Below are 20,893 nucleotides of genomic sequence, written 5' to 3'. Positions count from 1 at the left end.
GAGCTTGGGGTAAATTTCGCAGGTATCCGACACATGAAAATCTCGTAAATTTTAAAAAGGCAAGAGCTAAAGCTCGGTACATTCGTCGCATTGCCGAGAAAGCTTCATGGCAGAGTTACGCTTCATCTATAAAGAGTCAAATCACATCTAAAAAAAATGTGGGAGTAGGTCCGAAAATTAACTTCTCACCGTTCATAATTCCTCTTCTGACAACACCTGGCAGAGAAACAAGCATAGGAACAGGCAGACATTTTTTGTGAATGCTTCGCTGCAGTTTCCAGTTCATTGCAATTTACGCAGTCATTTATAAAACACAAAAATATGACCGAGAAACAAAGACTTCCAATAAGTGGGGGTGGAAAGAAATCTGCAACAATGTAATTACTCTTCAAGAAATAAACAGAGTACTCTCTGCTCCAGGAGCCGACCAAATACACTATGAAATGCTTGCCCATCTTTCCGAGCCTGCCATAGAAGCACTCTTAAGATTCTTTAACCCAGTTTGGATATCAGGGCAAATGCCTGAAGCCTGGAAAAAGCTTTTATTGTACCGTTTCTTAAACCTAATAAACCTCCAACCTCTCCTAGCAGTTATAGACCCATAGCCCTTACCAGTTGCCTTACCAAATCCTTTGAAAGTGTCCTGAATATAAGATTAACTTTTGTCCTTGAAACCTGCGAACTTCTAGATATCTATCAATGCGGTTTTAAAAAGGGATACTCCACAACAGATCACCTAGTCTGTCTCGAAAATACTGTCAGAGAAGCTTTTATCCACAAACAATACTGCCTTGCAGTCTTTTTCGATTTAGAAAAAGCATATGATGCATCATGGAGGTTCGGGATTCTTCAGGACATAGCTGAGCTCGGCATCCGTGGCAGAATGCTAAACTCCCTTAAAGACTTTTTGTCTAACCGTTCATTTAATGTCCGCCTAGGCTCAACCCTTTTTAGTAATTTTATTCAAGAAAATGGAGTATCTCAAGGGTGTATTTTAAGCACAACTCACTTCATTGTAAAAATGAATTCTCTTAGCAAAATAATACCGAGGTCTGTTGTGTATTCACTTTATGTAGACGACCTCCAGGTAGCTTGCACATCCTCCAACATATCAACATGTGAAAGACAAACGCAATTAACAAAGTGTCATCATGGGCAGACAGAAATGGCTTCCGGTGTTCTGCACAGAAAACAGTAGCCATTATTTTCTCACTCAAATGAGGATTACAGGCAGATCCGACCCTACATCTGAACGAAACCGAGTTGCCCGTAAAAAATGAACACACATTTTTAGGTATAACATTTGACAAAAAACTCACTTTCTTGCCTCATATTAATGCGTTAAAAAAGAAAACTTTCCGTTCACTGAAGTCCTTTCGCATAAACACTGGGGTTCTGACAGGACAAGCCATCTAAAAATTTACCGCTCTGTGTTACGATCCTGCTTAGACTATGGCAGTATAGTATATGGTTCATCAAAGCCATCGTACTTGAAACGACTCGACCCAGTGCACAATTTAGGTTTATGCCTTTCAACTGGTGCTTACAGGACGTCACCTATAAACAGTCTTTTCGTTGAAACCAACGAGCCGTCTCTTACAGACAAAAGAGCCATGCTCACATGCTCGCACATTCTAAAAATCCGTTCACTGCACAAACATATTTGTTACCCCATCGCTACAGAGTGCCCATCTAGAGTACTCTTTAAACTGCAAGCTGCCCGTCCTGTGCTCTTACGATTTGAAGACATGTGCCAGAACTTCGGCGTACTAGACATATTGCCAAGCATTGCTCAAAGGCGAGGTCCACTTCCGCCATTGTATAACTTTCTGGAAATCGGTGATCTCACTCTTACACACTTCCGTAAAAAACAAATTTCGCAACAACATATAATACAAGAATTCCTCACACTTGAAGAAAAGTACAGTAATTATGCAGCTTTTTACACATAGGATTCAAAAACAGACGCTTACGTTGGAAGTGCAGTGGTACAGGGGAATTGGAATAAAATAGTAAGAATTCCACAGTGTGCTTCCATCTTCACTGCGGAATGTTACGTTATCTGTGTAGCCATAGAAAAAATAGTAAATGAGAACCTCGGCAACAGTATTATTTATACAGACTCGCTAAGTGTGCTCACAGCCCTTCATTCTAGAAATGCAATAACTGCGCTGCACGGCGACCTCATACACAACAACCATAGCTGAAGGACAAAACATTAGACTGTGCTCGGTACCAAGTCATGTCGGCATAAAAGGCAACGAAAGAGCAGATTTGTGCACTGCTCAAGCTTTTGGCAAGCAAATAAAAATGTAAATGTGTCCTATAAAGATTGCATGAAATTACAACAATGTAAGGCAAGGAAAATTTGGCAGTCCGCTTGGAACAGTGAAGTAAAAAACAAGCTACACGTAATAAAACCAGTTCTAGGTGAATGGAAGTCATGTGCGCACCAGAAACGTTTCTAGGAAGTCATTATCTTCGATCTCCGTATAGGCCACACACGCATTATTCGCAACTTTCTGCTAACAAAAGAAGACAAACCAGTTTGTCCATGTGGAGATGAACTTACACTCAGTCTTATTTTAATTTCAGGTTCGAAACTGGAAAAGCTACGGAAAAAGTGCTTGTCTCCGCTTTAAAACCAATGCATCCCTTTTCATCTATCACTGCTCTTAGTGAAAATGCAATTGTGGACATGTCCTGCGCTTTTATATTTTTAACAGAAGCTGGTGTTCTTAAAAAGATGTAAAACATGACCCAGTACTTTGCCTGATGCACCTCAGTCACTTTCTCATTCTTGAGAAAAGGGCTGAGATTTTTTGTTTTGATTGGTTGGGCGCCTCCAGTCTTTGCCCAGCCAAGGACGGCTGATGAGGTTACCCAGCCTCCTTTGAAACCTTTAATATTGCCCATTTGTGAATCCTGTTTTTCTCTCAATACTGGGCAGAAGGATATAACCTTTTAGGCTTTCTATACAGCCATATTTTTTATACCTTTGTAAAAATCTACACAAAACAATTTCTTATACCTTCACCTTGGCACATGATAGCCTCAGTTGCTTATACGCCACTAAACTCAACACAACAACAACAAGTATCTGAGCTTCTAATTAGTTTGTGCAGCAGTACTACATTAATTCGAAATTTCAGGGTAGAAATTTGGTTTGATTGCTCCGGAGTTCGAACTAAAATTGTTTTCGTTACTTGCTGCCCTCTCACTATGTCTACATTGTCACCCTGTGGCTAGGAGTTTCACAAAAGAGGTCTACGCTTGTTACAAGCTTATTGGCTGCAAAAGTAGGTTCTTATTTTCGTCTGCTTGATATCACATCATGATGCAATTTACTTTCTACTGCACTGCAACCACACCTGTTCGCAAGCTTTTTTTACACTTGGCCCTCAGTGACTTGAAGGCACAAGATAAATATTGCTCGAGATAAGTGGAGTTTCGAGATAAGCAAAGTGCCAAAAAATATTTTAGCTTACTGATTAAAATTGTAAACAAATTGGCCGATGAGTACGCTTCTCGGCAATGCGATTTTTTTAGTGCAGCTGCGGCGGTATTTGAGCGCCATAGGCGATTGCAAACAGATCGCGCAGTGCAGAATGGATGCAGCTCCTGGGTTTTGGTTTCAGCAGTGCACACAGCAGGCCGCCACTTCTAAGCTTCTCCTCGGGGCTCTGCATTTCTCAGCAGCCGCCACTGCAGACGGAGAACCACTCTTGCAGTGCCATCCTCCTGCGCTGCATCGCTCTTTCCATAACCTCTTTTCTCCTTGTGCTACCCTCCTCTTTTGCTTACTCTACGTTTAGCGTGCCACTATCTGAGTCTGAGATTAGAGGTGCACTTCTTCCCCCTTTAGCACACCCATCATTGGCATGGGGAACGGACTAACCTCACTACCGCTGCAATTTGTCTAAGGTCTGCACCGCAACTTTTCCGTGTATACAACTGTGCACGTTCCGAGCTGATTTACCTCCTACCTTTTGCTCTGCCAATTGTTGAGGGGACCCTTGCCAAGCTGTTCTTCACAGCTTCCCCTTTTCAATGAAAAGAAAAGTAAACGAATTTGCTGAGCTTCAACGTCGGCAGCAGAGGCGGGTCGCGGCATAACTTGTGGGCCACGCAGATTGATATCCCTTTTTTTCGTGTATTGCGCTTCTTAATGCCATTCATTCTCAGTGTGGGCAGGCCCTGCACACTTGCGGCCCCCGTACCCTTTAGTTTGGAAGCCATTCTTCATGCAGCGCTCAAAATTAATGGGCTCTTTTCGATCTTTTGCATTTAGCCATCCCATTCTGTGCTAGTTTCGGTTGTAATACCATGTGAGCCTTCTTCATGTCGCATTGATGTGACCATGATTTGTGTCTGCTGAGTAGGGAAGAGTCAAGTTGAAATGTCTTATACAAGCGAGGCTCTTGATCAAAATTCAAATTATTACAGAATGTCTTGTATGCCTGATGTCTGTTACTGAAGAGGTTCGCTTAAAGGAATATGGATACCAAATTTTCATCTTTCAGATGATGCATAAGGCATAAGACTGCTAAATAACTCGTACAACAACCACTGTACAACACCTGGCACGCAGGGCAGGCAGTGGGCGGACACCCCATCAGAATGGTGTCCGGGTCAATGCCACACGAGGGCGGCGGGAGACACGACACTCCTCACTGCTGCGCGGAGTGCTGAAGGGAGACAGGTATCAGCAGCAGCAGCAGCAGCAGCAGGGCAGTCATGGTGGCCGCAAGGAATTGGATGCGACATCAAAGGAGGAAGGGGAGGAGGGCTGTACTCTGCAGGACGGAAGCCCAAGGCACGAGAAAAACGAGTATCCACCTCTTGGCCCTGACCTCTCCCCGGAGCAGACACCACAGGCACGGACAGCAAAGGTGAGTTTACTTTGGAGACTGCTCTGAAAGACCCTGACACAGATGAAACGGTGCAGACTTGCCTTTGAGGAGAGAGATTTCAAGCTCATGGGATTGAATTACAGCGGTTACGGTGATGTGCAGAAACATTCCTCTGGTGTGTAATGTTAATGTGCATCAAAGAGGCTCTGGTTGTCAATTAATCCACGAGTCCTTCATATCCGAGGTGCAGCTTCAGGATAAGACCTACCTGCTGTACCAAAGAGGACATTTGCAAATGTACTCTGATGTACGAACAAGAGCTCTGGAACTGGAATGTATATGGTAGAGGCTTCATAATTGCCGCAATGTTGCATGGAAGAGAGTAATCGAGGGAAGCACACACACTCATGTTGAGTGGCATACGCTGTTATCGCTTACACAAAATAATCCAGCATTATTGAAGAGGCACTGCAATTATTTTTTTCAGTTCTGATTCACCTGGAACTGGAGAGACTAGTGAAAAAAAAAAATAATTTGAAATTTGAAGCAAGCAAGCGGAAGTTACTGTGCTTAGAAAATTTAAAATGGAAAGGTCATACGAAAATGTGTTTCACTCGCCCAGTGCTGCGATTGGGCGCGACCAGTCAGAACTGCAATTTGCCTGGGGGCAGGGGTGACTAACTCGGCAAAGGAAGCTCCTTGATGTTTCTTTGTTGGTAACATTTCGTAACACGTTCTCCCCCTCCGCCCCTCTCCCCCCCACATTGTCTCCTGTTTGGTTATTCTTTTCGCATTTGGATTAAATGTGTCAACCTGCTTTTCGTTTTTTCGTTGCCTTATTGATGCGGTTTCAACAGCACTTGCCTCCACGAAAGTTTGATGCTGGATGGAAAATGTCACCTCTAATGTTATTATTTAGGCTTGTGTGAATATTCGATAATTTCGAGTATTCGGTCGAATAGTAAAGTATTCGATATTCGATTTGAACTGAATGGGGTGGCGCTGGGCGCACAGTGCGTACGCTTAGCAGGCATAGGCGTGCTGACAGGAGTGGGGGAGGGGTGGGGTCGATGCCTTCCCCCCCGAGTCATCTAATGGAGGTGCCAAGTTTCCCCCATGCGCTTACTCTTTTGGACCTGTTCCATCGTTTAGAGTGCAGGGTTATGGCCATGCAGGTTTTCTGTCAATAATACCAAAACTACTGCTCAATAATATTTTGCACGTCATCTTTGTGCTATGTTTTGACTTTAGGGGCCTGGGTGGGAGGACGTTGGGAAGGTGGAGGGGAGAGCTGCGCTGAAACTTGGCTACCCCTAATGGAGAACTCTGCGCACTTGCTAGCAGGAAAGTCGTCACTAAAAAGCAATAGCTGTGCAACGACGCAATTGCAATTAAGACCAGCACTCATTGGTCTCATAATAGTCCTCGCACACCTCCCAAATGTGTCGGCTCCACACGTAGGCCAACTCTCTAATTTTCGATGGTCCTTTTGCAGGAGTGCAGGATGTCGACACGCCTCAATGAGTGCAATGAAGTTCAATGCATTCTTTTTTTTTTTTCAGGTAATGGCTTCGTGCGTTCGAAAAATACATGATTTTTAAAGTGCCTATCGTGCCATTCAACTTATTTTTTGTGCTAGAAGTATTAAAAATATTCGTTTCGAAATTATTCGAAGAAAATTACTATTCAATTCGAATTCACTTCGAACCAAAAAAAAAAACTATTTGCACATGCCTATCATTCTTATTGGTTTTCATTTGCTTTCATTGCTTTGTTTCAGTTTTTGTCAGACTCGAAAAGCTTACAGCACTCAGAGACATCATACTTTGGGTCCATTTCCCAAGTAAAAATGAACTAGTTCAAAGTGAACTGTGTGTGTGTGCGTGTTTCTCCCTCCCATCCTGTGTTAATCTGCGCAGAATTTTCCTGAATAACCAGTCAGAGGGGCAACGCCTATTTAGGTGCCACTTCATTTCCGCTGCGGAAAATCGCTGCTGTGTTTCAGTACCATTGGCTCGAAAGAGCATTTTTGAAGAAGATTAAGAAATTAAATACTACAATTAAACCTGGATTTAACAAACTTCCATATAATGAATTCCTCGATATTGTCACCGATGAACGGTCGAAGCACACAAACCAGGTTTAATTAGACGTGCTGGGTGGGCAAGACAGCAGGGAGCTCGAGCAAGGAAGATGACAAAAACTCTAGCCCCTCAAGTGCGCAAGGCATGGCAAGTCCCATATAAAATAGTTCGGCCGCGGTATGGCGCCACTGGATTGATTGGTACTGTGGCATTACTCCCACTCTGTGAAAGGCAATGGCTCCGTGCCGCAACAATGAGAAGCAGGAAGCCAAGGGACGTCGCATGTGCCCGGTGGCTGGTGTAGACATGCCTGAAGCGCAAGTGGGTGTGGTACGGCTTCATTCGTGCGACATGGACGACTTCAGGGGTCGGCCGTCTAGAGGAGTGAACTGTTGCCTGGGGGCAAACTTCATAGTTCGCCTCACCGACTTGGCGGAGTACCTCGCAGGGGCCAAAATATCGGCGCAGAAGATTTTCGGGGCGCCCACGCATGCGGATTGGGCTCCAAACCCAGACTTGTTCGCCTGGCTGGTAATTAGCAGCTCTGTGGCGTAGGTTATAGCGGCGAGCGTCGTGGGCTTGGTGATGCCGGATGTGCTGTCGAACGAATAGGGCAGCACCCATAACAGATGAGGTACTACTAGTCCGAAGCAACATGGCGTCCAGCATGGTTGTGGCTTCGCGACCATGCACTAAACGAAATGGAGTGAAGCGTGTCGTTTCTCGTAGAGCAGTATTATAGCCAAATGTGACATAAGGGAGTATGGTGTCCCAGTTGTGGTGGTCTGCGTCAACATACATGGAAATCGTGTCGGCGATCGTCTTGTTGAGCTGTTCGGTGAGTCCGTTTGTTTGAGGGTGGTGAACTGTTGTTTTGCGGTGGCTTGCGCTTCTAAGGCGCACAACCTGCGTAAGGGCCGAGGTGAACGCCGTTCCCCTGTCAGTTACAACCATGATGGGTGCACCGTGACGAAGCACAATATTTTGAACGAAAAAGTTTGCAATTGCGTCAGCGGTACCACGAGGGAGAGCTTTTGACTCACAGTTACGAAGTTTCTCAATTCTCCAACACCACCACCATTGAAGTGTGTGCATATTTGAGACCTCTATGTAACGAAGGTGGTGTGGTGGTTGACCATGATATAACGAACTCGCTACGCTGGCTGTCTGTTAGCTTGTGCTGAGTTATGAAGTTTGGCAGAAAATTTTCATGAAGGAAAAGCACGAGCTGAGAGCAGAGGAAAGCCTACGATGGCAACAAGTGACTGCGGTTGACAAAAGTGCCGTGTTCCTGCGCCGTCGCGCATCTTCGCTGCGTTTGCTTTTGGAACGTCATACCACGTGGCACTACAACAGTTCATGCTCAGAAGCAGCGAAAATAATAGGACTTAGCCGAAAAGACATAGCACAAGCTGCGCGTGTGATTCTGGCGCCGCCCCGCAGGGGGGCGCCTGCAGTTTGCAGGCGTCGCGACGGTGAGTGGCGACACCGCGGGTTCCCGAGCATCCGCAGGGACATCTCCGCAAGGGGATGATGGTGAACTGTGCATCACCACGGACCCGAGCACCCGCGCCTCGCCGTGCGTGGCATCGCCGTGTCCGGGGAAAAGGGGATCCTGGTGGTTGAGCCGATGCCGAGCGTTTGGACCCTTAAGGCCCCTTGGCGGAAGCAACACACCACTTTGGCCCCAGCTTCCTGCAGACGGCACCTCCGGCCTGACCCGACCGGGGGGAATCGGCAGTCGCCTTTTCCTATCCTCCTCTTCATCTTTAACTTTCCTATCTCTGTCTCACAACTCTCCTGTATCCTACTCACTTCTTGGTTTTCCTTTTTTCCTGGCGGCGAGGGTTAACCTTGTGTGACCAACTACCCTGAGTTGCGTCATATTTGGTTATAGTTGAGGTGTACAGCTGGCGTGGGCAGGACTTGCTATCAAGTTCCTGTCCCGTCCCCTTGTTGGACTCCGTGGTGGGTGGCTGGCACCATGACCGAAAAACAAAGTTTTTTTATGGCTCCCCAACTTTCAAAACCCGATCGCTCTCTCAAAAGAGGGCGGAACGAGGCAGACAACTTCTTTCAAAAAAGAAAAGTAACTTTCCCCAAATATCATGTGATCCACAGTGAACAACAAGATAAACAGGCAAGAATAATATCCCCCTTCCTTGTGTCAAAGTGCTTGACTGAAACCCTAGGCATTGGCTATAAGCTGTCAAAAATGGCCAGCGGCGACTTATTGCTCGAACTGTGTGACAATGTCCAACATTCTAAGCTCTCCAACCTAACGTCCATAGGGGAAATCCCGGTCTCCGTGACTCCTCATCGCTCACTAAACACTGTCCGAGGTGTAATATCAGAAAATGATTTTCTTCACATAACTGAAAAAGAAATGCTCGAAGGGCTCATCGACCAAGACGTCATAGATGTCCACCGAATCAAAATCCGGAAGGACAACAAGGAAATAGACACAAAACACATGATCCTGACGTTCAACACCAGCACCCTGCCCGACACAATCGACGTGGGATATTTGAAAATCAATGTACGACCATACATACCAAACCCTCGCAGGTGTTTCAACTGCCAAAGGTTCGGCCACGGCTCACAGAGCTGCCGCGGTCGTAAAGCTTGCGCAAAATGTGCCTCTAAGGATCACCAGTCTGATGTATGTGACGCAGCCCTGTGCTGTCCAAACTGTGAAGGAGAACATGCTGCATACTCCAGGGCGTGTCCGTCCTGGAAGAAAGAAAAAGAAATTATCACCATAAAGACCAAAGAAAACATTTCTTTTAAAGAAGCGAGAAGGCGTTTTGCGCTTACAAACACATTCTCCTTCACAGCAAAACAAAACTTCGCTGATGTGGTGCGCAGGGGCGTAGCACCGCACAGCACTCCGGCACCTGCCAAGGCCGCTCCCACCGAGCCTATGGCAGGGCCATCCACGCCCCAGGCAGGGTCAGCGAAAGCTGCCCTGTCACTGCCAAAGCAGGGACCGCCGGTCTATGGGTCGGCATCCCGCAGGACCTCCCCCCGTCGGGAGAGGCCTGAAACTAACACAACCGTGGCTGCGCGGTCCTCCAGCACCTCTGTTGAGGTGATGGATACAACACCCACTCCGCCTCCATTACAGCGGCGGAACAGCTCTCTTGAGCGAAAAAAAGACAGGCCCCTCATAACGGGCCCACCTCATAAGTAAATCTCCTTTGATTTTCTTTTAAAAACACAAGCATGGCTTTTTTAATTCAATGGAATTGTAGAGGACTTATGCGGAATTATAGTGACATAACACATATTTTAGGGTCAATGTTACCCATAGTTTTATGTCTTCAGGAGACCAATCTTGGTCCACAACATGTGCATATCCTGAAACATTATCAAACTTTTAGACGCGATCGCGAGCAGGCAAATCGACTCTCAGGAGGCGTCGCAATTGTCGTCCAAAGCGGCGTCCCTGCTCGAGAAATAAAGCTCAATACAAAACTAGAGGCGGTTGCAGTCAGCATCGTCAGCTATAAAACACTAACAATCTGTTCCGTATACATTCCTCCACATTTTACATTAACAGTCCATGATCTAGAAGAATTGATAGATGAACTTCCAGAGCCATATCTGGTAGTTGGGGATTTTAACGCTCACTCCCCTTTTTGGGGAAGCGAGCGCTGCGGCTCTAGGGGGCAAACAATCGAAGATTTTATCCTCTCAAATAACATCTGTCTTTTAAATACAGGAAAAGCAACTTATTGTTGCCCAAGCTCGGCAGAAATGAGCTTTCTCGATTTAGCTTTCGCATCACCATCGCTTTTTACAGATTTTAAATGGGATGTTTTAAATGACCCTCTGGGAAGTGATCACCTACCTATTATCATCAGCCTCTCATCGTCTACTGCAGTCATCCCCACAAGACCACGGCGCTGGAAACTTCACCTCGCCGACTGGTCACTTTTTACAGCAAGTGCCACACTAGAAAAAGAATTTTCTGAAGATCTCAGCATAGACGAAATTAATGGAAAATTTACTACATGCATAATATCGGCCGCTACACTAGCCATACCACAAACAACAGGACTCGTACACAAAAAACATAAAGTATGGTGGACACAAGAATGCACATTGGCAAAAAAACAACAAAATAAAGCTTGGGGCTCTCTGCGTCGGTATCCCACAGCGGAGAACTTGATTGCCTTTAAGAGGGCCAAGGCCAGAGCGCGATTCGTTCGGAGAAATGCCGAGAAATCCTCGTGGCAGAAATATGTGTCCTCTATAAACAGCTCAATAACCTCAAAAAAAATGTGGGAAAAAGTTCGAAGATTCAGTAGTGACCATACCCCTTTCTCACTTCCTCTTTTGACTACACCCGGGACACAAACATCATTAGAAGAACAGGCCAACATACTAGGTGAGCATTTTGCTGAAGTTTCCAGTTCGTCCAATTACACAAACACGTTCCAGAAGCACAAAGCAATAGCAGAAAAACAAAAACTTCCATTTGCAGCAGGTATGCACGAGGACTACAACCAACCCATCACACTCCAGGAATTGATCAGGGCAGTATCTTGTGGTAAAAAGACAGCAACAGGCCCAGATAATGTGCATTACGCTATGCTCGCCCATCTCTCCGAGGCTGCCGTGCAGGCATTGTTGAAATTCTTTAACAAAATATGGACAACTGGGAATATACCTGAGGAGTGGAAGAAAGCAATAATAGTACCTTTTCTGAAACCCGGAAAACAACCAACAAGTCCTAACAATTACAGACCGATAGCCCTCACCAGCTGCATCGCTAAATCTTTCGAAAGCATAGTAAACATTAGACTGACCTTCACACTTGAATCTCGTCGACTCTTAGATTTACATCAATGTGGATTTAAGAAAGCATGCTCGACCACTGATCACCTTGTCCGCCTAGAAAACACCATCCGAGAGGCGTTCATCCACAAACAGCACTGTATCGGTGTCTTCTTCGATTTGGAGAAGGCATATGATACCGCGTGGAAGTTCGGCATCCTCCATGACCTAGCAGATCTAGGGATCCGCGGCAGGATGCTGAACTGCTTGAACGACTTCCTGACTAACCGCACATTCAGAGTCCGTCTGGGAGCAACTCTATCAACGACATTCGCCCAAGAGAATGGCGTACCCCAGGGATGCATTTTAAGTACGACACTCTTTATAGTAAAAATGAATTCCTTGGCCAAAGTAATACCTAAGTCCGTAATTTATTCAGTTTATGTAGATGACATACAGATAGCATACACTTCTTCCAACATACTGTCCTGCGAGAGACAAATACAAATCACACTAAATAAACTGGCTGCTTGGGCAGAGAAAAATGGATTCAAGTTCTCCCCTCAAAAAACAGTAGCTGTTTTATTCTCATTACGACGAGGCCTACAGGTCGATCCCAATCTGTGCTTGAATCAAACCACACTGCCAGTCAAACAGGAACATAAATTTTTAGGCGTCACTTTTGACAAGAAACTTACATTTCTGTCACACATTAACAACCTGAAAAAGAAAGCATCCCAAGCCCTCAATGTATTAAAGGTACTCTCGCGAAAACGGTGGGGGTCCGATAGAGCATGCCTATTGCAAATATATCGCTCTTTGGTGCGCTCCAAGCTGGACTACGGGTGTGTGGTATATGGTTCGGCAAGAACATCCTACTTGAAACGACTGGACCCTGTTCATAATCTTGGTTTGCGCCTATCAACTGGAGCTTATAGAACATCCCCGGTAAAGAGTCTTTACGTTGAAGCTAATGAGCCCACACTAGAGGATAGAAGAGTCACACTAACATGCACGTACATCCTAAAAACCCGTTCTCTCCCTAAACATCTCTGCTATCCCATTGTTACCAAGTGCCCATCTAGGAGATTATTCAATAATAAACCACATTTTATCAGGCCACTAATAATGCGCTTTGAAGATAAATGTGAAGACTTAGCAGTGCTGGACGCCCTACCTAATATTGCACAAAGACATGAATATCTACCACCATGGTACAGCCTTCCTTCAGTGTGTGACTTCACATTGACACACTTAAACAAAGAGAAAATACCACACGAGCACATACTGCAAGAGTTCTTTGCACTACAAGAAAAATATGACACTTACACCGAATTTTACACTGATGGCTCAAAAACAGAAAGTCATGTCGGAAGTGCAGTAATTCAAGGAACAAATGAAAAAATGATACGATTGCCATAGTATGCATCGGTATTTACTGCGGAGTGTTATGCCATCTTTGTAGCTGTAGAACAAATAGTAAAACAAAACATAAAAAATAGCATCATTTACACCGATTCACTCAGTATGCTAAAAGCGCTGCATTCTACAAACGCTGCTGAACCCATAATAGGAAAAATCATACATAACATAGTTAAAATTACAAAGCAAAAACATAACATTATATTCTGCTGGGTCCCTAGCCATGTTGGAATTTTAGGTAATGAGAGAGCAGATGCTTGCGCAGCACAAGCTAGAATTGGCCATATAAAACAAGTTAACATACCACAGAGGGATTTTTCTAAATTACTGCACAGTAAACTCAGGAATAAGTGGCAGATTGCATGGGACGAACAAACAAACAACAAACTACATTCTATAAAACCTGTTTTGGGAGAATGGAGATCATGTACACATCAGGAGCGTTTCATAGAAGTTATTTTGTGTCGACTACGCATTGGACACACACACCTTACTCACAACTTCTTACTGACAAAAAAAGGCAAGCCTCTCTGCGAAATGTGTGGCGATGAACTCACGGTAAACCACATTTTAATTGTATGCAAAAAACTGGAACAACTGAGGAAAAAATATTTCACAACATTGTACAATGAATACATCCCACTACACCCCATGTTACTTTTAGGAGATCAAGCACTGGTTGATTTTTCTAGCATTTTTAAATTTCTCAGAGAAGCCAATGTTTTATACAAACTTTAGATATAAAAAGCGTAACCTTTAAAAAAAAGCTCTAACCGTGTGTTTGGCGCATCATAGCCTAAGTTGCTTTTGCGCCATTAAAATCAATATAACTAACTAACTAACTGATTCTGGCGCCGATCAGGAACGGGGACGGCGGAGCATGCCAGCGATGCAAGGCTGAGAGTCCGTTTTCCTAGGGCAACAGCGTTGGGTAGGCTGAGAGGTAACATATGAGAAGTAGGTGCCTCTGCCTCCTCCACCCTCCCCACCAACTTGTAATGGCATTGCGCAAGCCGCCGCAGAGGTGGTGTAAGCTGCTCCCACAGTTGCGGTGTCTGCACGATCTCGAAGATTTCTCCGCATTTATCACTTCAAGTAACGGGGTTTTCTGTAAACAGTTTCACAGTGATGTCACCTGCATTTAGTTCTTATTTTGGCTTCCATTTGCATTGTCCTTTCGAGTCTTCTCGCGAAAACTGCATGTAACGAAAACTTCCAGACTTGTGTCAATTTCTACTGCTGGAAAGGTGCGATAGCTGCCCATGTCGCTGGTTCCGAGGCACAATTTACGGGTGTGATAGCCGCAAATGGGTGCTGACCACTCGGCTACGAGCTGTTCTCACTGCTATATTGTCTGTGGCACTGTTGGCAAAACCAAGATAAGGCGTCAACCATAGTGCTAACGCTTACCGCATCCCCACTCGTCACTCATTTAGTGAGGCAAAGCCTCTCGCCTTCGATCCGAGCGGCCATAGTTTGCGACTCAGTGGTTCAATATATCTGTTTTATGGGAAACCACGTTCGATATATAAATGAGGAAATGCATTTGTTCGTTGAAAATATCTAGGAACAGTTTTAATTCATAAATTCATTTCTTATGCTGAAGAGACGAACAACTGCGCGCCGGGCCACAAGTTTGACATTTTGGAACGAGTGATGCAGGTGTGGCAGCTGCAACGAGGCAAAATTTGCACCTGTTCTATGTGGTGTCATGGTGCGGCTACTTGCGAAGTGCAGGATTTTGCAAGATGATATGTTTGTGGTTGTCTACGAAGGGGGATGTCGCTGGACAACGACATTAGAACGACGTGCTTTGGGACCGCAGCAGTGGGGACGATGGTGCAAGTGTGGACGAGTAGTCCAGTGACTAATACATTTTCATTTTGAAACATGCCCATGGGCACGCCCCCCTTTTTCCTGACATGCGATATGGGGTGCGCAGGGGGGGGGGGGGGGAGATTTGACTTATACTCGAGTCGACTTAGAAGCGTGTAATAAAAATTAACGCCACAGTGCGGACTTTAACTGTATACTTATTGTACCATATGCGCGATCCGCCTTCGGTCTGGTGAAGTTTTGGCACGAGTTTTTGAGCCACTGCCTGTTAAAACACTGGCATGCACACGTATCGAGATGGAGGCCGATCGACATTCCCAGGCTTGTGTCTTTAGGCATGTGCAGGTAGTGGTCTTTGGGGTCGAAGCGAAGTTGAAGCGAGTAGTGCTTGAAATAATTTTAATAGGATAGGATAGGAAAACTTTTAATGTCTAAGAGAAATAGGGGGCTTCGGCCAGTCGGATGAGCTGTAGCTGAGTCTCCAGGTCGGAGCTCAGTAGTAAGGGCTCCCATTGGTCTTTCGACTTTGTGTGTCGTCCCTCCCGGGTGGCATGAAGACATTCCCATAGTACGTGGTCCAAGGTGGCCCTAAGTTCGCAGTTTGCACATTCTTCTGAAAATTTCCCTGGGTACATAAGACACCAGAGGGTCGGGTTTGGAAATGTGTAAGATTGTACCCGACGACAGCTGATTGTTTGGTATCTGGACAAGGATCTGTCCGCTGAAGGAAGTCTAGCTCTTTGCAGACGATAGAGCTGTGTAATTGTTCTGCATCCCACCATGCGATCCCTTTCTGTGATGACCACCTCGCTTGTGTCCGCCCGGAAGGAAAAGCCTCGGGCGAACTCTTGGGCCATCTCATTATCAGGCAGGGGTGCATGTGCTGGTGTCCAGACTAGTGTAATTTTTCGGTCTATTACATAATGGCCTAGAATTGTATTCTTCAAGGGCGACACCCAACCTCTGCTGAAATTTAGTATGGCAACTTTGGAGTCACTGGGGATATACTTCGCTTTTGTGCCTACACAAGCCAGTGCTAAGGCAGCTTCCTCTGCAGTCTCTGGGTTACCCGAGATTATGGAGTCACTTATTTTTAAGAGTTGTTTATTATTGATGACCTTGAGGGTCATCGTGTTCTTACCATACTCAATGGCATCCACGTAGACCGCGTCCTTGTCTTTGTAGGAACAAAAGCCTTTCTCAAGCGCTTCTGCCTGTTTGGCCTGGCACACTAGTGATGAATAGGATGCATATTCCTGGGTCGTGGTGGTACGATTATGTTATGAATTTCTCCCAGCATGTCGACTTTGGTGGTTCTGTTGTCTCGACTCATATGTAGTCTAGAATGGCCTGGCCGGTTGTGGTCCCAGCTAAGCGTTCGATTTGGGACGTTCTTATTGCTTCTGTAATTTCTTCCAGGGTATCGTGCATGCCTAGCTCTAGGAGCCGGTGAGTGGATGTACGGATGGGCAACCCTAGAGCTTGCTTCGTGCCCCGCCTGATAATTCTATCGTACTTTTCCTTTTCTGCCACTTTAAGATCAAGGAAGGGGGCAGCATACGAGATACGGATAACTACTAAGTCTGGTTCCAAGCCGCAGCAGATTATGCTCTTTCATGCCGTGTCTCCTGTTGGAAATCCGCTGTATGAGGCACATCGTTTGTTGTGCGCAGTTCTCCATCTTAGTTATTGCATCACCGTTATACCCGTTGCTTTGTATAATCATGCCTAGAATTGCTGTTGGATTTGCCCTCATAACACGGTAAGGGAGTTTTAGTGGCGGAGCCTATATATTTACAACGAGTTGCTTCGAGGAGTTCCTGTTCTGAGCTTTCAAATTTATTACCTAATTTCTGTAAATTTTATCGCTGTGCTAGCTTACTACCTTCTGATTTGAGGAGGTGACGAAGGAGGTTCCTTGTTTTGGTGAGGTTGATGTTGCCCTCAAGCTGGTCACATATTGGTCCCCAGTTCTGATCACAGAGTTTAAATGCATATTCCTCAACCTGTGTTATGAAGCGAACACAGTCGAACCCACTTATAACAATATTTAAATACCATTTAAATGCCAATATTTAAATACCAGGGAAATATCATTGTTAGAACTAATAATTATTACAACCAGGTTGTGCCAAAAAAAAAAAAGGGAAAGATGACAAACTTTAGAGCATTTATTGACAGGAAAGACCCGGAGAGGTTTGATTGTTCTAATGCCTGTAAAAGATCATTAATTCGAACTTCAGGGGACCGGAAAAATGTTCAAATTATCGAATGATCCTGAAAAACTAACAAGACACGATTGCATCATGGTATATTGCATCATGGTATTGCTTTTAAACATTTTCATAAATGCTTTATTGCATGCGTACTGTCGGGAGCGTTGAAGCAGAACTGCTCAAAAGTGGTAAAGGCCTCCCCGACAATCTTCGCAAACGGTGAATGGCACGCGACGAGACGAGCGCACAGTTTCAATGCACTGGAAGAACCAGAGAAAGACACATGCGGACGAATGCGATTGCGCCAATCAGTGCCCGAAACGGTGTGCGGCAGGGCTTTGTTAGCTGGCTGCTATGGGCTGCAAAGCTCAGAAAAGCGAAACCAAATACACTGTCTGACTTATTTCGAGATGGGGCCATGCGTTTGTCGTCGTGCCTGGCGTTGTACTCGTATGCACGCCTCGGGTGCATAGATGACTCTGCAGCATGGAATTCAGATTTGAACAGTGCTATTTGGTCGACTGCAGCGGTGGCCAAGTGGTTGAGCATCCGCCTCGCATGCCGGAGGTGCAGGGCTTAATACCCAGCGCCGTGAGGTACCCACCGGTGATATGATGTGTACAAGCTTTCCCCAGCCTGGTGCTCGGCTTCTTTAGGGTGAAATGCTTGGAAAATGGGTCTTCGACCTTACCTTGAGTAGTCGAAAAGCACCTTGTGCCATGGCGCTTTTTGGCCACAGATGTCCTTGCACCATAAAAATCTATAATCATCGACATCGGCTATTTGGTCTATCGCTTGCCGTGTCAGTCATACCTGGATGCAACCTCCCTTCGGGAACCCGTTTGCATTAACCGATGCGAGACCCGTATTGTTCGAGTAAGTGAGCATACAATGCCATAAACTTACATGGGCGCTGGCGAGGACTGTGCTGGCAGTTAGAATTATGTGGATTTCCAAATTAATGTAGCTCGAATTACGAGCTTTTGCTATTATATCACAGCCTGCAAAGGTTCCTGTTGCTATCTGCGCCGGTGACAGCTGCCATGATCTTCTCGTTGGTGAGGTCTCGATTTGTCATGACTGCATCGTCAGCATGCAAGAATTCTTTGACTCGACACACGGCAATCATCACCGTTCGCCAGAGACCAAAGCACAGTCATCACTGCACCGGCGGAAACAATTCTTGCGGGAAATCCAAGGAGAGTACAGAACCAAAGGTACGCTGACAGCTGATGAGAGGAAAGCCACGCTGTCAACACGCGTGCACCGCATCGACTGATTAAGAGTACCCATGGTGCGTGTGGCCACTGCATCAACGCAGCAGCTCACCTGACGCGATGATGCCTGCCCTTGGGACACGTAAAATCTGCGAAGTAAGGACCATGGCCAAGTTAGCGAAGAACAGGGGAAGATGGGACAACGCACGCTCTGCTAGTGCCAGCCATAGACCAGAATGCAAAAACAAAGGAAAACGAGCTGGCGTTTTTTCTTTCTGCTAGCGGCGGATTCCTCAAAAACTTTAATAACGGACTGCTCCACCTTGGCTCCCTACCATGCTCCCTAGTTTCTTCTCTGCATGGGTCTTTTACACAGGGGAACGCATCCATCGTTTCTCCTGCCTGCGTCGCCGCGACAAGCAAGCATCCTTGACTTGCGAGGTGGCGGCGTCTCTGAGTGCGGGATCACGGTTTCTTTCGCTTTCGTGGCATTGCTGCGCCGGCTGGGTCCGTCGGTTGGCTCCACACTTGAGTGCTTTTGTGTTGTAAGCTAAGCTTGGTTTTGCTGGTGCAGTTGTAGCATTTCCATGTTTTTGTTTTTTTGACACTCAATGACCAGATTTAATTGTTTTAATTGAAGATGTGCTATCACAACATTGCTATAGGCAGTTTATTTTGCTATAGAACACATGGTAAAGCTGACTGACCATATTTATAGCCGATATAGTGTTATAATCGGTGTTGTTATGAGTGGGTTCGACTGTATTTCGAATACTTCTGACACACAAAAAAGGTTGAACGGTACATAGGCCTTTTCAGAATCATGTATTTTGAGGCCATCAGAAATTGGGGGAGCCGACCTACACGCGGTACTGATGTAGCTGTTTGGTGCGAGACCTATATTTAGGGTCTTCAAATGCTGTTTTTAACTGTGACTGCGTTGTTTTGAAGCTGTTGATTTTAAGCGGTGTTTCCATGACACCTGCTCGGCGTACTTACCACGTGTTCAGCACCACCCCACGCTTTGGAATCGGGCACCCATATCCACGTGTCTCGTGCTAGCTTTGCTTGGGATACATCACGCTCTTTACGTAGGTGATGTCACAATCTGGATCATGTAAGGTAACGTGAGCCTCATGGAGTCCTGCCTGCACGCAGTGGTGACCCTAGTTGATGACTACATGACCTACTGCGGACTGCAGTGCGCCCCCGCTAAATCTGAATTTGTGCACTTATGTCCCTCCCCTCGAGACACAACTCAGCTTTGCATCAGTCTCCCATCGGGACTGATCCGGGAGGCCAAGGAGGTCTGCATCCTTGGCCTCTTCATACACCACCAGTGCAGGGCCAACACCACCCTGGCCAAACTTGGTACGATGGGAGACCAGGTCGGCCGCATGGTCTACCAGGTCTCCAACAAGTGAGGCTTTTTTCAAAGCAAGGATGCACTGCGGCCTGCCCATGCTTTCGTAACTAGTAGAGTCCTCTACTAGACTCCCTACTTGCACCTGCACAAACACGATGATGACGAACTGGAGGTCATCCACCGGAAAGTCATCAAGCGGGCTCTCGACCTCCCGGTCGCCACGTCCAGCCAGAGACTTCTGGGCCTGGGCCGGGAGCTTTGAGATGCCCACTTAGTCAACCAATACATGCGTCTTGCACAGACCGTGTCAGGTCGCGGCCTCTTGGGCCGGCTACACACCAAACCTGACTACCAATTGAGGAAAGGGTGAGAGTGCCAGAAGCCTGGAGATACGCCCTCCGGGTCCGACCCCTTCCCGGCAGCATGTCCAGAGAAGACCGTAATGGACGCCAGCTGCGCACGGAAGCTTTGGAGCGATACTATTGTCACGAGCAACAAGTGTGTTACATTGACGTTGCCGTGTTCGGCCAAAAATTTGACCCAATGTGCCAAAAAGTATGGCAAGCACTATGTTAAATGCGCAAAAGGCGTTGTTTATAAGATTCCACTAAGGCGTGGAAAGGTCCACATTGGCCAAACAGGACGCTGCGTTAATGATCATGCAGGGGAGCATGAACATGTGCACATAGGAGATAGGGACAGTAGCACAAATTTGACCGAACATTGCTGAAAATGTCAATGGAGTCCGCAACTAAATGAAATAAGGATTCTAGGCCAGGGCAGCAACAGCTTGGCTTGCGAAATAATGGAATCCTTTTTGATTAAGAATGTGCACAATTGCATCAGCGATACATCTCTTGCCTTACACAGTATCGAGTCAGCCTTGTTAAAATCTGTCTTGTAGGGTATGATGGTGTTATCGAGTCTATTAGGCATGCTGTGGATGTATCCACCGTGTATGCGCCTACATGTCTTTATTCAGAGGTGTCAGCTTGTGAATAAACTATTTGTTAGCTTGCGCCTATCCTGTCGTGTCTCCTTTCTTTGTGTCGTCTTTTATGCACATAACCTTTGATGACATTTCAAGTATCAAGCCAACTAGCCCGACAACAACTCT

At 45.9% G+C, this 20,893-nt stretch overlaps 1 protein-coding gene across 7 annotated transcripts in view; it reads left to right on the top strand.

Moving 5' to 3' along the window:
• Sbp2 (SECIS-binding protein 2) overlaps window positions 1-20,893 on the top strand; it is a 169,031-nt gene that overhangs the window by 32,237 nt on the left and 115,901 nt on the right. For all 7 annotated transcript variants that reach the window (XM_077668244.1, XM_077668241.1, XM_077668240.1 and 4 more), the window contains one exon: window positions 4,592-4,892. In XM_077668244.1, the coding sequence (XP_077524370.1) occupies window positions 4,592-4,892 (301 nt within the window). The remainder of the gene's footprint in view (window positions 1-4,591; window positions 4,893-20,893) is intronic.

This window comes from Amblyomma americanum, chromosome 6 (genome assembly GCF_052857255.1).
Source record: "Amblyomma americanum isolate KBUSLIRL-KWMA chromosome 6, ASM5285725v1, whole genome shotgun sequence".
In the NCBI taxonomy this organism is placed as follows: Eukaryota; Metazoa; Arthropoda; class Arachnida; order Ixodida; family Ixodidae; genus Amblyomma; species Amblyomma americanum.
This window is presented reverse-complemented; position numbering and strand designations above follow the sequence as displayed.